This window comes from Engystomops pustulosus, chromosome 1 (genome assembly GCF_040894005.1).
Source record: "Engystomops pustulosus chromosome 1, aEngPut4.maternal, whole genome shotgun sequence".
NCBI classification, from domain to species: domain Eukaryota; kingdom Metazoa; phylum Chordata; class Amphibia; order Anura; family Leptodactylidae; genus Engystomops; species Engystomops pustulosus.
Window position 1 is genome coordinate 187311512 of NC_092411.1, and position 14021 is coordinate 187325532.

Consider the following 14021-nt stretch of genomic DNA (forward strand, 5'->3'; position numbering starts at 1 on the left):
TCACACATGTGTGTAGCAGAACATGTCAGGTACTTGTGTATCTGATGTCTGTGTCTCTCACATGTGTATAGTAGAACATGTCAGGTACTTGTGTAGCCGATGTCTGTGTCTCACACAAGTGTATAGCAGAACATGTCAGGTACTTGTGTAGCTGATGTCTGTGTCTCACACAAGTGTATAGCAGAACATGTCAGGTATTTGTGTTGCTGATGTCTGTGTCTCTCACATGTGTATAGCAGAACATGTCAGGTACTTGTGTAGCTGATGTCTGCGTCTCACACATGTGTATAGCAGAACATGGCAGGTACTTGTGTAGCTGATGTCTGTGTCTCACACATGTGTATAGCAGAACATGTCAGGTACTTGTGTAGCTGATGTCTGTGTCTCTCACATGTGTATAGCAGAACATGTCAGGTACATGTGTAGCTGATGTCTGTATCTCACACATGTGTATAGCAGAACATGCCAGGTACTTGTGTAGCTGATGTCTGTGTCTCTCACGTGTGTATAGCAGAACATGTCAGGTACTTGTGTAGCTGATGTCTGTGTCTCACACATGTGTATAGTAGAACATGTCAGGTACTTGTGTAGCTGATGTCTGTGTCTCATACATGTGTATAGCAGAACATGTCTGGTAGTTGTGTAGCTGATGTCTGTGTCTCACACATGTGTATAGCAGAACATGGCAGGTACTTGTGTAGCTGATGTCTGTGTCTCTCACATGTGTATAGCAGAACATGTCAGGTACTTGTGTAGCTGATGTCTGTATCTCTCACATGTGTATAGCAGAACATGTCAGGTACATGTGTAGCTGATGTCTGTATCTCACACATGTGTATAGCAGAACATGCCAGGTACTTGTGTAGCTGATGTCTGTGTCTCTCACGTGTGTATAGCAGAACATGTCAGGTACTTGTGTATCTGATGTCTGTGTCTCTCACATGTGTATAGTAGAACATGTCAGGTACTTGTGTAGCCGATGTCTGTGTCTCACACAAGTGTATAGCAGAACATGTCAGGTACTTGTGTAGCTGATGTCTGTGTCTCACACAAGTGTATAGCAGAACATGTCAGGTATTTGTGTTGCTGATGTCTGTGTCTCTCACATGTGTATAGCAGAACATGTCAGGTACTTGTGTAGCTGATGTCTGCGTCTCACACATGTGTATAGCAGAACATGGCAGGTACTTGTGTAGCTGATGTCTGTGTCTCACACATGTGTATAGCAGAACATGTCAGGTACTTGTGTAGCTGATGTCTGTGTCTCTCACATGTGTATAGCAGAACATGTCAGGTACATGTGTAGCTGATGTCTGTATCTCACACATGTGTATAGCAGAACATGCCAGGTACTTGTGTAGCTGATGTCTGTGTCTCTCACGTGTGTATAGCAGAACATGTCAGGTACTTGTGTAGCTGATGTCTGTGTCTCACACATGTGTATAGTAGAACATGTCAGGTACTTGTGTAGCTGATGTCTGTGTCTCATACATGTGTATAGCAGAACATGTCTGGTAGTTGTGTAGCTGATGTCTGTGTCTCACACATGTGTATAGCAGAACATGGCAGGTACTTGTGTAGCTGATGTCTGTGTCTCTCACATGTGTATAGCAGAACATGTCAGGTACTTGTGTAGCTGATGTCTGTATCTCTCACATGTGTATAGCAGAACATGTCAGGTACATGTGTAGCTGATGTCTGTATCTCACACATGTGTATAGCAGAACATGCCAGGTACTTGTGTAGCTGATGTCTGTGTCTCTCACGTGTGTATAGCAGAACATGTCAGGTACTTGTGTATCTGATGTCTGTGTCTCTCACATGTGTATAGTAGAACATGTCAGGTACTTGTGTAGCCGATGTCTGTGTCTCACACAAGTGTATAGCAGAACATGTCAGGTACTTGTGTAGCTGATGTCTGTGTCTCACACAAGTGTATAGCAGAACATGTCAGGTATTTGTGTTGCTGATGTCTGTGTCTCTCACATGTGTATAGCAGAACATGTCAGGTACTTGTGTAGCTGATGTCTGTGTCTCACACATGTGTATAGCAGAACATGGCAGGTACTTGTGTAGCTGATGTCTGTGTCTCTCACATGTGTATAGCAGAACATGTCAGGTACTTGTGTAGCTTATGTCTGTATCTCTCACATGTGTATAGCAGAACATGTCAGGTACATGTGTAGCTGATGTCTGTATCTCACACATGTGTATAGCAGAACATGCCAGGTACTTGTGTAGCTGATGTCTGTGTCTCTCACGTGTGTATAGCAGAACATGTCAGGTACTTGTGTAGCTGATGTCTGTGTCTCACACATGTGTATAGTAGAACATGTCAGGTACTTGTGTAGCTGATGTCTGTGTCTCATACATGTGTATAGCAGAACATGTCTGGTAGTTGTGTAGCTGATGTCTGGGTCTCCCACATGTGTATAGCAGAACATGTCAGGTACTTGTGTAGCTGATGTCTAAGTCTCCCACATGTGTATAGAAGAACATGTCAGGTACTTGTGTAGCTGTTTTCTGTGTCTCACACATGTATATAGCAGAACATGTCTGGTACTTGTGTAGCTGATGTCTGTGTCTCACACATGTGTATACCACAGTTTGTGGTGACAGAATTAGTTACAGAGACCTGATGACAGGTGTTCTTTAAAAGAATAGTTCCTTAGACTGCGTATGAAATGTGAAATGTCATTCTTTTCTTTTACCTATTAATAAAATATCCTCCAAAGTAATTTGCAAATGAGCAAAGAATTATAATATATTGCCGGAAATTAGACAAGTTTAGAGGCTGCAGGGGAAGTGTCACTTTAGACTCATTTTTGGTGTCATATTAAAGATGTGAATCTCATCTTTCCGATCCCATCAGACTGGTGGATCCATGAACTTGAAATACAAGCAGTTACAGATATAGCTGAAAAATGTGAGCTGCATATAAAAATTACTTTATAGCCTTATCAATACTGCTGTAACATTACAATATGGATAAAAGGGAACAAACAGTTAATATTTTATCAACTAACTTTAAACTTTGACTTGTTCTCACGTTTACATAAATGCTTATGGGGCACATACTTTAGGTGGAAGTCCTGCTATCCAGGTTTGTACAAAGGGCATCCACTTCAGCTCCTCAGGATCAATATAAACCATTCCACATCGGCTTACAGTAGCAGGAGACGCCACTTTTAAATCTTGGACCTATAACATAAAGAATATGCTTAGCAAGATAAATTGATTATTACTTCATTAAAAGACTAGAGTTTTTTATTGGTATGGCTATGCTATTCCATGTACCGTCAGTCAAATTAACCCCCTAAACTAAATATATTTTCATAAACTGCCATTAGAAAGCATTGTCTCTATCCCTTCATTGTCCCTCTACATGCCTGTAAACTTAAGCAATAAGGTCCTGCAGCTGTATGCAAATGTCCTTAGAGATGTCCAATAAGTCATTAGCATATTCAAGCTGTCCAGCTTATTCACGAGTGGGAGGCACAGCCACACCCCCAGTGCTTGACTGACAGCCTGTATAATGATGTGATTTATAATGGTGTAATGGCTCCTCCATGTGCTCCCTGGTGCTGGCGCCGCCTGCAGCCTGTGTGTATGAGATACTCCTATACACATGATTGACAGCCTGTATAATGGTGTGATGGATAATGGTGAAATGGCTCCTCCATGTGCTTCCTGGTACTGGCGGTCACACCCCCTGCAGCCTGTGTGTGTATAGGAGAGATGCAACAGCTCCAGGCAGCCATCTTATAGCAGAACATGCCAGGTACTTGTGTAGTTGATGTCTGTCTCTCACATGTGTATAGGAGGAGAGAGCATGTCAGCAGATAAAGCAAAGACACTAGCAATGCTTTACTATACATTACACACAGACATAAGCAGGGGGAGGAGAGGGGAGGGTTAACAGGGGTGACATCACTGCCTTTAACCATGTGACCAGCCTCATTTACATAATAAAGAAAATATGATTTTAGAATAAGTAATGTATAACTTGACTAGATAAAGGATGGGATGGAATCCTTGTGAGCTGCTCCAACAGGTAGAGTTGACAGAAATAGTGACAGAGACCTGATGACAGGTGTCCTTTAAAGATTATATAACAGATGCTAGAAAGCTCTATGTTAACTTCATTTTTGAGCTATTTAGATCCAAGCTGCTCAGTTTAGTGACGCCATCGCTTAGCTAGGAGACACTTTTAGTGTTTATATCACTAGGAACTTATTTTTCTTTGTATTAAAACTTTCTATGCATTTTGGTAAGGAAGTGGCATTAGAAGGAACATCTTGCGAACATCTTCAAATATAGTATTGGAGCATACTGAGTTATTAGAGGAGAGGAGAAAAGGTCCATCATCTATCTGTAACTGCATCATCTATGCAAGGGCTACAATGTGAGTTCTTGTAGCTCTAGTGATTTATCTTAACAAATTAATGATAACCACACCATAATGTTAAAAGGGCTATAAAAAACATATGGCCCACGTACCAGATCTAAACACCCGGGCCGTATATGATCATCTTCTGGCTTCTTCTCCTTGGCCCCGTCTTCTGTCTTCCAGCCTGGGTACATCACTATGACGTCACGCTGCACCGACACCCACCACTGCGTCATAGTGATGCGCTCAGGCCAGAAGAAGGAAAAGATGGAACCGCGGGGCGAGGAGAAGACGAAGCTGCAGGACTGGGGAGAAAAAGCCAGAAGGTGAGCATAGCTTTTTTAAATTTGTTTTGAAGAGAGCCCGACTGTGGACATAACAGTAATGAAGTAGGGAGCATGTGGACATTTCAGTAAAGGGGGACTTTGCTATGGACATTTCAGAAATCAGGGCCCTGCCAGTGGACATTTCAGTAAATGGGGACTCTACTGTGGACATTTGAGTAAAGGCAGGCTCTGCTATGAACATTTCAGTAAAGGCGGGCTCTGCTGTGGACATTTCAGTAAAGGGGGGCTCTGGTGAAGGACATTTCATTAATGAGTAGCAGCTACATTTCCTACCCTAGGGGTTGTGCTCCAGTCAATAACTTTTCCCATTTTTTTTTTTTTGGGGGGGGGGGTGTAAATGTATGTTATACGTGAGTATTTAGAGTATGAGGGGGAGTTTAGCTGCAGGATGCACAGAGGCCAGGCAACCAGGGGTAGCAACCACATCTCCGACTCTGTCTAGAAGATCTGGTCTGGACGGCAGTCGGGGTGAAGGGTTTCATGCAGTCCGGGAATGTTCGACTTTTCTTAATAGATGGGTTATAAGAGCATGATTGCAGTTCATCATTAAATTACTTTTATAAACAGTACAAGATTAAGCATATAGAGTAGTGCTTAAGTCCTCACATCCGGACACATGTTGGTTTGGATGCTGGTGGGGAGCCCTAGTTGTGTGAACAGCCCGGGGCACATGGGACACTTAGCCCGCCACTGATTACTATGTAACTACGGTACCAAAACTAATGTTACTCCAGTCAGCTTGAGTTAGATGCACATCCTTTTCATTTTTAAAACCACAGAGTGTAATGTTAGGCCCAATATTGGTTACCATTATGCTTTTCAGTTATGAGAATTTTCAGCTTTCAATAGATTGCAGCTATCTTGCTGGCTCAGGCTCAAACAAGTTTCAGATGAGAAGTATCACAAAGCAATGTTGTCACCTTTTAGCCGTTATAATTATATCTCCACTGAAGCCAAGACCCCTGGACTTTTACAGGAAGACATGGAGGATTTATCACAGGGGACACATAACTTGTTTTGACTTGTTTTCTTGCACATTTTTTTTTTCATTTTCCAGGGAGTTTTTGCCCATTTTTTTTGCCGCTACGCCAGAGTGTTAAGAGGTTAAAGAGGTTAGCCCATGTGTTTGTCTATTGCAGTATTTGTAATGCATCTTTGCAAGAGAGATGTTTGATTTGTGCCTTCTTCACCCCCTATTTTTAGACAAATACGAGAAACTTTTTAGACCCAAATCTGAGTACAACTAACCGTGCTTACTTCCATGTGCCTAAAAAGTCACAAAAAATGTACACCACCAAAAAAAAAACACATGTCCTTATGTATCTAACACCGAGATACATAAGAACACATAAGTGTGCTTAAAGCAGGAAACTTTGAAAAGAGGCAGCAGAAATACATCTCCCCCACTGTCTGGTTTTCTGCTCTACGTTTCTGAGAAACCAGACAACATGGTGATATATTTCCCCTATAGTGTGTTGTTGGTGGCTAGAGGTGACTCCTGGGCAATCTGCCTATCTTTTTTTTTTCTTTTAAGGGAGCTACACTCCAAATATTTTAAAGGAGGGCCACATGTTTGACAGATGTGCAGTAGACAGTAGAGTTAAACCATTAAAGGGAAGCTCATTTTCACTAAAGACAGGTTACAGAATCCCATTTCAGTTGCATTGTAAATCTGCCTTCTTTAATCATTTGCATTACAACATAATTGTATGTTATTACTTACATTGTGCCCTGAGAGAATTCTCTGTGTAGTCCTAGGAGTTGGGCTTTGGTTTGGATGCATTTAAAAAAACAACAGGACTATTCTGTGCTATGGACTCATCAGCTCTTGGCCTTCAGCTTTGTGCTCCTGTACAGCTCCTCCCTCCTGCACCTTCACAGAGCTCACAGCCTGGTCAGCGGGAGAGGGAGGACCTGTACAGGAACACAATGGTGGGGGCTGGGGGCTGAGGGGTCTGCAGCATAGACAAATCACATCTTGTTTTTTGAAATGCCTCCAAACAAGAGCCCATCCCCTGGGACTGCACAGAGGATTCTGTCAGGGTGGAAGGTATATTGTAATGCAAATGCATATAGAAAGCAGAAAGGCATATTTGCAATACAGCTGTAATGGGCTTCTTTAACCTGTCTTTAGTGAAAATGAGGTCCATGGTGACAGGTTCCTTTTAAGGGAAATTATTACGTTGTGGAAAATATAAAGAAAATTTTACATAATATTGAATTACCTCAAACACCATATGGATCTGGGGTGTAAATTTGATCCTCTCACTATTTGCCAAGCAAAGCATCTTATTATCATCCAAAACAGTATTCATGTTTTCTATCCACAAAGCATCAACAGGGCCATCACAGATAATCCACTTGTGGTCCTTTGATGTGTCATTTACAGCTGCTCGAACACTCAGTGCCATTAAACCATCCTTCCATTCCAAGGTTAGATTGTTCACTTCGCCATACAGTTCTCCCATTGTGATGGACTTTGGATTGAGTACATATGTTTTAACAGGCTGGTAGAAATGATGTGTCTCGCCCGCTTCATACAAGGCTGTCAGTGCATCTGCCAGGATCTGGTAAACCGTTGTCTTTCCTCCTCCTGTAGGTCCCACTAACATGACTCCATGTCTTACGATCATGGTCTCAAAGAACTGAATGACTTTGTGTACCATGCTGGACACAGGCTGCAGACCCCGTGCTAGCATTACAGTTATTATGGTAGATTGTAATGTACCATAGTCATGCTCAGGGATGACAACTCCAGGGAAAAGGTCAGAAATAATTCCACTGAAAAACACATAAACACATAATAAATTATTTATATTGTATCATATTGTATGATAAGGTAAAAAGATTACAAGTGATTCAAAATTGTCCAGCCTTCTTGTACTGTCTTCAATGTGGGATGTGAGCTTGGAGAGTTTCAGGGTATTTTTGTTACAGCTCCTGTGTCATAAGAAGATATTCCTGTCCCCATTAAACTAATCCACCATTCATATTGTATAGCACACAGAAGAATGAAAGCATATTGTTTGCATGGGATGAACAAGGCCATATTTTATCTGGGATATTTTAGTTTTTTGTTTTTTCTAGGTTTCTCTTATTTAATTAGGTTTAAATATAAAGCTCTACAAACTTGTGACTTGATTATATGTGAGCATTTGGAAAGGAATGTTGTATGGCTCTTCTTATTAACATACCTAAACAATTCAGCATCATCAGTTAAGAACTTTGGAAGGTTGGAGTCCCGTAAAGCACGAATCAGAACCACATCTTCATTTAAGTCTGGATTTTCTCTTTTCAGTGATCTTAAAAAGAGAGGTTTTCCGGATTTTACAGGACTGGTTTATAATAGAAAGTATAACATAGTAAATTACAATGCACAGGAGCCTCTTACCCTGCCATGACCAAGACAGATTTCACCGCTCTCATCCCAAAATCATAGTGATCTTGTTGTGATAATTGCTCACTGCAAAGTTTATACATTTGAGTCATCTTACGTGCCAAAACTTTGCTGGACTCAAAACCTTCAGAATAGAGAATGACCTTTAAAAAAAACACAAAACAAGATTTTACAGTGGACAGATAACTATTTATTGATATGATGTTTCTAATCTGCAAACCTACCTCAGCGATCAAAGCATAATTTGGTACCATCATTGAGAAAGGTCTGAAAAGTGCCTTCAGGTTGTCAGGCAGCTCAGTCCTTCCCGCATAGCCTGGGTTCATTGTAATGAATGCAGCACATGTCATAACCAGCTTAATCTCTCTGCCTTCAAACATAAATCTGGAGAGCTACGGAGGAAGATACATAAAAAAGTAGACATCAAAAGGGTGAAATAATTTACTATTCTTAAAGGGGTATTCCAGGAATCAGCATAATTCACATACAAATGAATCTGTAAAATATAAGCTTATATGTAATTAGCTGTTATTTAAAATGTTGCACCCCTTAGCAGAAAAAATGCTGTTGACATACACTGAAATGAAGAATTAAAATGCTACAGGCCCTTTAATCAGTCCGTTAATTTCCTCCGTGCTGTCCGTTGCTGAGTGGACACAGGACAGAAGGTGGCCGCTGGTCACATGTCTGCACCACATGTTCTGCACCTGCCTGGGCAGGTCATGTGATCACCACTATGTTTGGCTGAAGTCTGTTGGTTGCAGTGCATCCAGTATGGCCGGCAGTTACACATCATTACTATGGTAACAGAGCAAGAAAACCTGTTAGATCATCACTGGGAGCAGAGCATAATAGGAGGGAGGAGTTACTGAGAACTAAAGGATCTTGGGACTTGTAGTTTCCAGTGGCAGCCATCTTGGTGAGAACTCGGCATACTTTAGAGAGGCCATAAAATTTTGTGAATCATAAAATCAAACTATTTTGTAACTAATGACATTGAGTTTTGTTACATTCATTTATTTATAGCATTATGGGTTTTAGTATCAGACGCTCATATTCCCGGAATACCCCTTTAACAAATATTGAAATGGTTGATACAAGGTAAAAAAAGATAAAGGGGCAAAATTTTGTTACCAGCTTGAAAGTAATTTGAGGTTTCTCCAATCAACTGATGGAGAAGGTGCCAGTAATCAGGTCCCCACTGATTTTATATTTATATTATTTTCAAACATTCTTAAATTTACTCACATTGTGGGTTTACAAAGTTTATACATAATCCCTATATGGTCAAGTTCTAAAACGTAAGTGATGATGACAGCAAACATATGGCTACAATGTGGCATTGTTTCTAGTTACATTGAGCATGGTACAATTCTTGGTCTGCAACAGATCCATTCATCCCATAAATATTTGCTTTAGCATTTAGACCTAAACCTATGGAATATGGTAGAATTATGTATTGTAGACTGTATGGTCAAATGTACTGTAAATAGGCTGTACAATACAGTAAAAAGTAAAAATGTTCCCCTACCATAAAGAATGAATGGTAATATTTAGATTAGAGGATATCAGTTCTACCTTTGCAGCTTTGGCATTCCTTATTGTAATGAGTTGCTGGGCAATGACAGAAAGCACTTCAATGTCAATTCGGTTAAATTCGTCGAAACAACACCAGGCTCCAGACTGAGCTAAACCACTGAAGAATCGACCCATCATCTGCAGAAATACAGCAAGAAATATAAAGAACAAGTGCCTTGGAAACATTTACAAGACAGTTAGATCAGAGTTGAAAATTTTGTCATTATGCACTGTGATAGCAGGTTGTAATACTGGTGGTTTTCCAGTGAAAATTACTGCTTATTCTTCTTCAAAAATTTAGCACTGAGAACTTAAAAGGGTTGTCGATTTTAAGCACATTACAGCAAATAATTGACATTGTTTTTGTAATGAAAAGTTATTAGATTTTCCAATATACTTTCTGAATCAATTCCTTGCGCTTTATTCTAGATCTCTGCTTGCGGTTACCTGCTGTTATCCAACAGGAAGTTTCATTGTCTACTTCCTGTAGATAAGCACCTGTGTGACAACACATGACCATGGACCAGTATTTATCTCATTCATAATAGTCATCAATTAGCTGGGGGTGCTATCAATAACATCTCTTGCTCTGTTGGTTTCTTATGTGCATGCATTATACTGTACAGATAACCCCTAATTTCAAGGGGTGCCATATAATACTTGGCTGAACACATGCTAACTGAATCACGTTAACATACCTTGTAGTCTAACCCGTCAGAACAGTTGAATACAACACACTGTATAGCTAGAGCTTTAGCAAGGTCTTTTGTGGTCTCAGTTTTCCCAGTGCCGGCAGGCCCAGCAGGAGCTCCACCAAGATCTAGTTGTAGAGCACCCATGAGACACAAATAACATCGATCCTTAGGGAAAATAAAAAATTTATATAAATATTCAACATGTTATAATGAAATGAATGAATATAATGCAAATAAATTACATGCTGATAGCACAATCTAAATATGTAAATTGCATCTTTTTTTGCATCTCTATATGTGACAGCCCTTAACAAAAAGGAAATAGTCTTACAGTTAGAGGAGTAATGACCAGTCGAGGACAAGCACCAAGATACTCGTAAGCATATGTGTACTGCGACAGAGCCATCCGGGCCACACAGTTGTCAAAATCTAGGTCCCAGTAATAGCGTAGTTGTCTCTGCCACTCAAAACTGTCAATGCTGTTAACCTAAATGAAGAAAATTTAAACATTTCTATTTATTTACATTTACAATTTTTGATTTAAAATGTTTACATTTTAACAAATATATATTAGACCATCAGTGATTCTTTAAAAAAGCAGGTCAACCATAACTCTGATTAATGTGAGTGTTTGAATTATTACAGTATTGGTTGGCTTTTTCTTAGGCCCCACAATATTGAGACTATGTGGATGCTCAGAATCCCTAAGGTTCTATGCTATAATGCCAAAAGCATCCTGTGTTCTGCTGTATGGTACCTGTGTTCTGCTGTATGGTACCTGTGTTCTGCTGTATGGTACCTGTGTGTGGTGCTGTATGGTACCTGTGTGTGCTACTGTATGGTACCTGTGTGTAGTGCTGTATGGTACCTGTGCGTGGTGCTGTATGGTACCTGTGTGTGGTGCTGTATGGTACCTGTGTGTGGTGCTGTATGGTACATGTGGTTGCTTCTGTATGGTACCTGTGTGTGGTACTGTATGGTACCTGTGTGTGGTGCTGTATGGTACTGTATGGAACTTGTGTGTGGTGCTGTATGGTACCTGTGTGTGGTGCTGTATGGTACCTGTGTGTAGTGCTCTATGGTACTTGTGTGTGGTGCTGTATGGTACCTGTGTGTGCTGCTGTATGGTACCTGTGTGTGGTGCTGTATGGTACCTGTGTGTGGTGCTGTATGGTACCTGTGTATAGTGCTGTATGGTACCTGTGTGTAGTGCTGTATGGTACCTGTGTGTGCTGCTGTATGGTAGCTGTGTGTGCTGCTGTATGGTACCTGTGTGTGCTGCTGTATGGTACCTGTATGTGCTGCTGTATGGTAGCTGTGTGTGGTGCTGTATGGTACTTGTGTGTGCTGCTGTATGGTACCTGTGTGTAGTGCTCTATGGTACTTGTGTGTGCTGCTGTATGGTACCTGTGTGTAGTGCTGTATGGTACCTGTGTGTGGTGCTGTATGGTACTTGTGTGTGCTGCTGCATGGTACCTGTGTGTAGTGCTGTATGGTACCTGTGTGTGGTGCTGTATGGTACCTGTGTGTGGTGCTGTATGGTACTTGTGTGTGGTGCTGTATGGTACCTGTGTGTAGTGCTGTATGGTATCTGTGTGTGGTGCTGTATGGTACATGTGTGTGGTGCTGTATGGTACTTGTGTGTGGTGCTGTATGGTACCTGTGTGTGGTGCTGTATGGTACCTGTGTGTGGTGCTGTATGGTACCTGTGTGTGGTGCTGTATGGTACCTGTGTGTGCTTCTGTATGGTACCTGTGTGTAGTGCTCTATGGTACCTGTGTGTGGTGATGTATGGTACTGTATGGTACCTGTGTGTGGTGCTGTATGGTACCTGTGTGTAGTGCTGTATGGTACCTGTGTGTGGTGCTGTATGGTACCTGTGTGTAGTGCTGTATGGTACATGTGTGTAGTGCTCTATGGTACTTGTGTGTGCTGCTGTATGGTACCTGTGTGTGGTGCTGTATGGTACCTGTGTGTGGTGCTGTATGGTACCTGTGTGTGGTGCTGTATGGTACATGTGGTTGCTTCTGTATGGTACCTGTGTGTAGTGCTCTATGGTACTTGTGTGTGCTGCTGTATGGTAGCTGTGTGTGCTGCTGTATGGTAGCTGTGTGTGCTGCTGTATGGTACCTATGTGTGGTGCTGTATGCTATCTGTGTGTGGTACTGTATGGAACCTGTGTGTGGTGCTGTATGGTACCTGTTTGTGGTGCTGTATGGTACCTGTGTGTAGTGCTGTATGGTACCTGTGTGTGGTACTGTGTGGTGCTGTATGGTACTGTATGGAACCTGTGTGTGGTGCTGTATGGTACCTGTGTGTAGTGCTGTATGGTACCTGTGTGTGGTACTGTATGGTACCTGTGTGTAATGCTGTATGGTACTGTATGGAACCTGTGTGTGGTGCTGTATGGTACCTGTGTGTGGTGCTGTATGCTACCTGTGTGTAGTGCTGTATGGAACCTGTGTGTGGTGCTGTATGGTACCTGTTTGTGGTGCTGTATGGTACCTGTGTGTAGTGCTGTATGGTACCTGTGTGTGGTACTGTATGGTACTGTATGGTACCTGTGTGTGGTGCTGTATGGTACTGTATGGAACCTGTGTGTGGTGCTGTATGGTACCTGTGTGTAGTGCTGTATGGTACCTGTGTGTGGTACTGTATGGTACCTGTGTGTGGTGCTGTATGGTACTGTATGGAACCTGTGTGTGGTGCTGTATGGTACCTGCGTGTAGTGCTGTATGGTACCTGTGTGTGGTGCTGTATGGTACCTGTGTGTGGTGCTGTATGGTACCTGTGTGTAGTGCTGTATGGTACCTGTGTGTGGTACTGTATGGTCAGGGCCGGCGCTAAGGGTAGGCAAAGGTGGAAATTGCCCAGGGCGAAAGGGGGGGGGATCTCTTCTTTCAAATGAATCTTGAATTTTGTTTCTAGGTGCTATGGATCCAAAGATATTCAGGTTTAAAGTGAGAATATCAGGTGCCATTTTTATATATAAAAATCACTCCCAACGGCAGTTTAACAGTTATTATCTTTTTCCTACATTTTAGAAACACAAGTTTAGATTCATTTAAAAGAGGAGACTCTCTTCTTTCATAGGAAAAAAGAAGTGAGGTTCTATGTTTCACAGAGTCAAAGATACAGCTCCCTGAATTGTAGCTCCCTCCAGATTCTTAGCCATCAGGCTGCAGGGAGAATTTGCTGCACACAGGAGCTGCTGCTCCTCACAGATAATGGAAATATTCACTTTATATGTTACTACATTTTGAGAAGGGATAATATCAATTAATATTCATTTTTTTAACCCTTCTCTATGCAGAATTATCTAAGAACACACTATGGGCCACATGTATCAATCGTTTTTTTCTGTTGTTTTTGCGCCTTTTCATTCAGGCGCACCGTTTTTGTGCCATTTTTGCGACTAAATGCCAAACTAGCTGCGCAGCAAAAATAACCAGCTTTCCCTCATTTATCCTAGCAATCCAGATGTTTTGCTGCGACTAATGATATTCATCACTTGCGACTTTTCATTTAGGCGCAAAAATGGGCGCTAAAACACTACAGCCCGAAGGTGGCGTTATCTGAGAAGAAAGCACTGAGCCCCTTTGCAGAACAGCTCA

General features: G+C 41.6%; 1 protein-coding gene across 1 annotated transcript in view; it reads right to left on the reverse strand.

Moving 5' to 3' along the window:
• Positions 1-14021, reverse strand: part of DNAH6 (dynein axonemal heavy chain 6) — a 192235-nt gene that overhangs the window by 120931 nt on the left and 57283 nt on the right. The window contains exons 28-35 of the mRNA XM_072115444.1: positions 10739-10894; positions 10411-10572; positions 9713-9850; positions 8359-8526; positions 8129-8277; positions 7932-8039; positions 6963-7518; positions 3079-3201 (exon numbers count right to left, since the gene is read on the reverse strand). Coding sequence (XP_071971545.1) covers positions 3079-3201; positions 6963-7518; positions 7932-8039; positions 8129-8277; positions 8359-8526; positions 9713-9850; positions 10411-10572; positions 10739-10894 — 1560 coding nt within the window. The remainder of the gene's footprint in view (positions 1-3078; positions 3202-6962; positions 7519-7931; positions 8040-8128; positions 8278-8358; positions 8527-9712; positions 9851-10410; positions 10573-10738; positions 10895-14021) is intronic.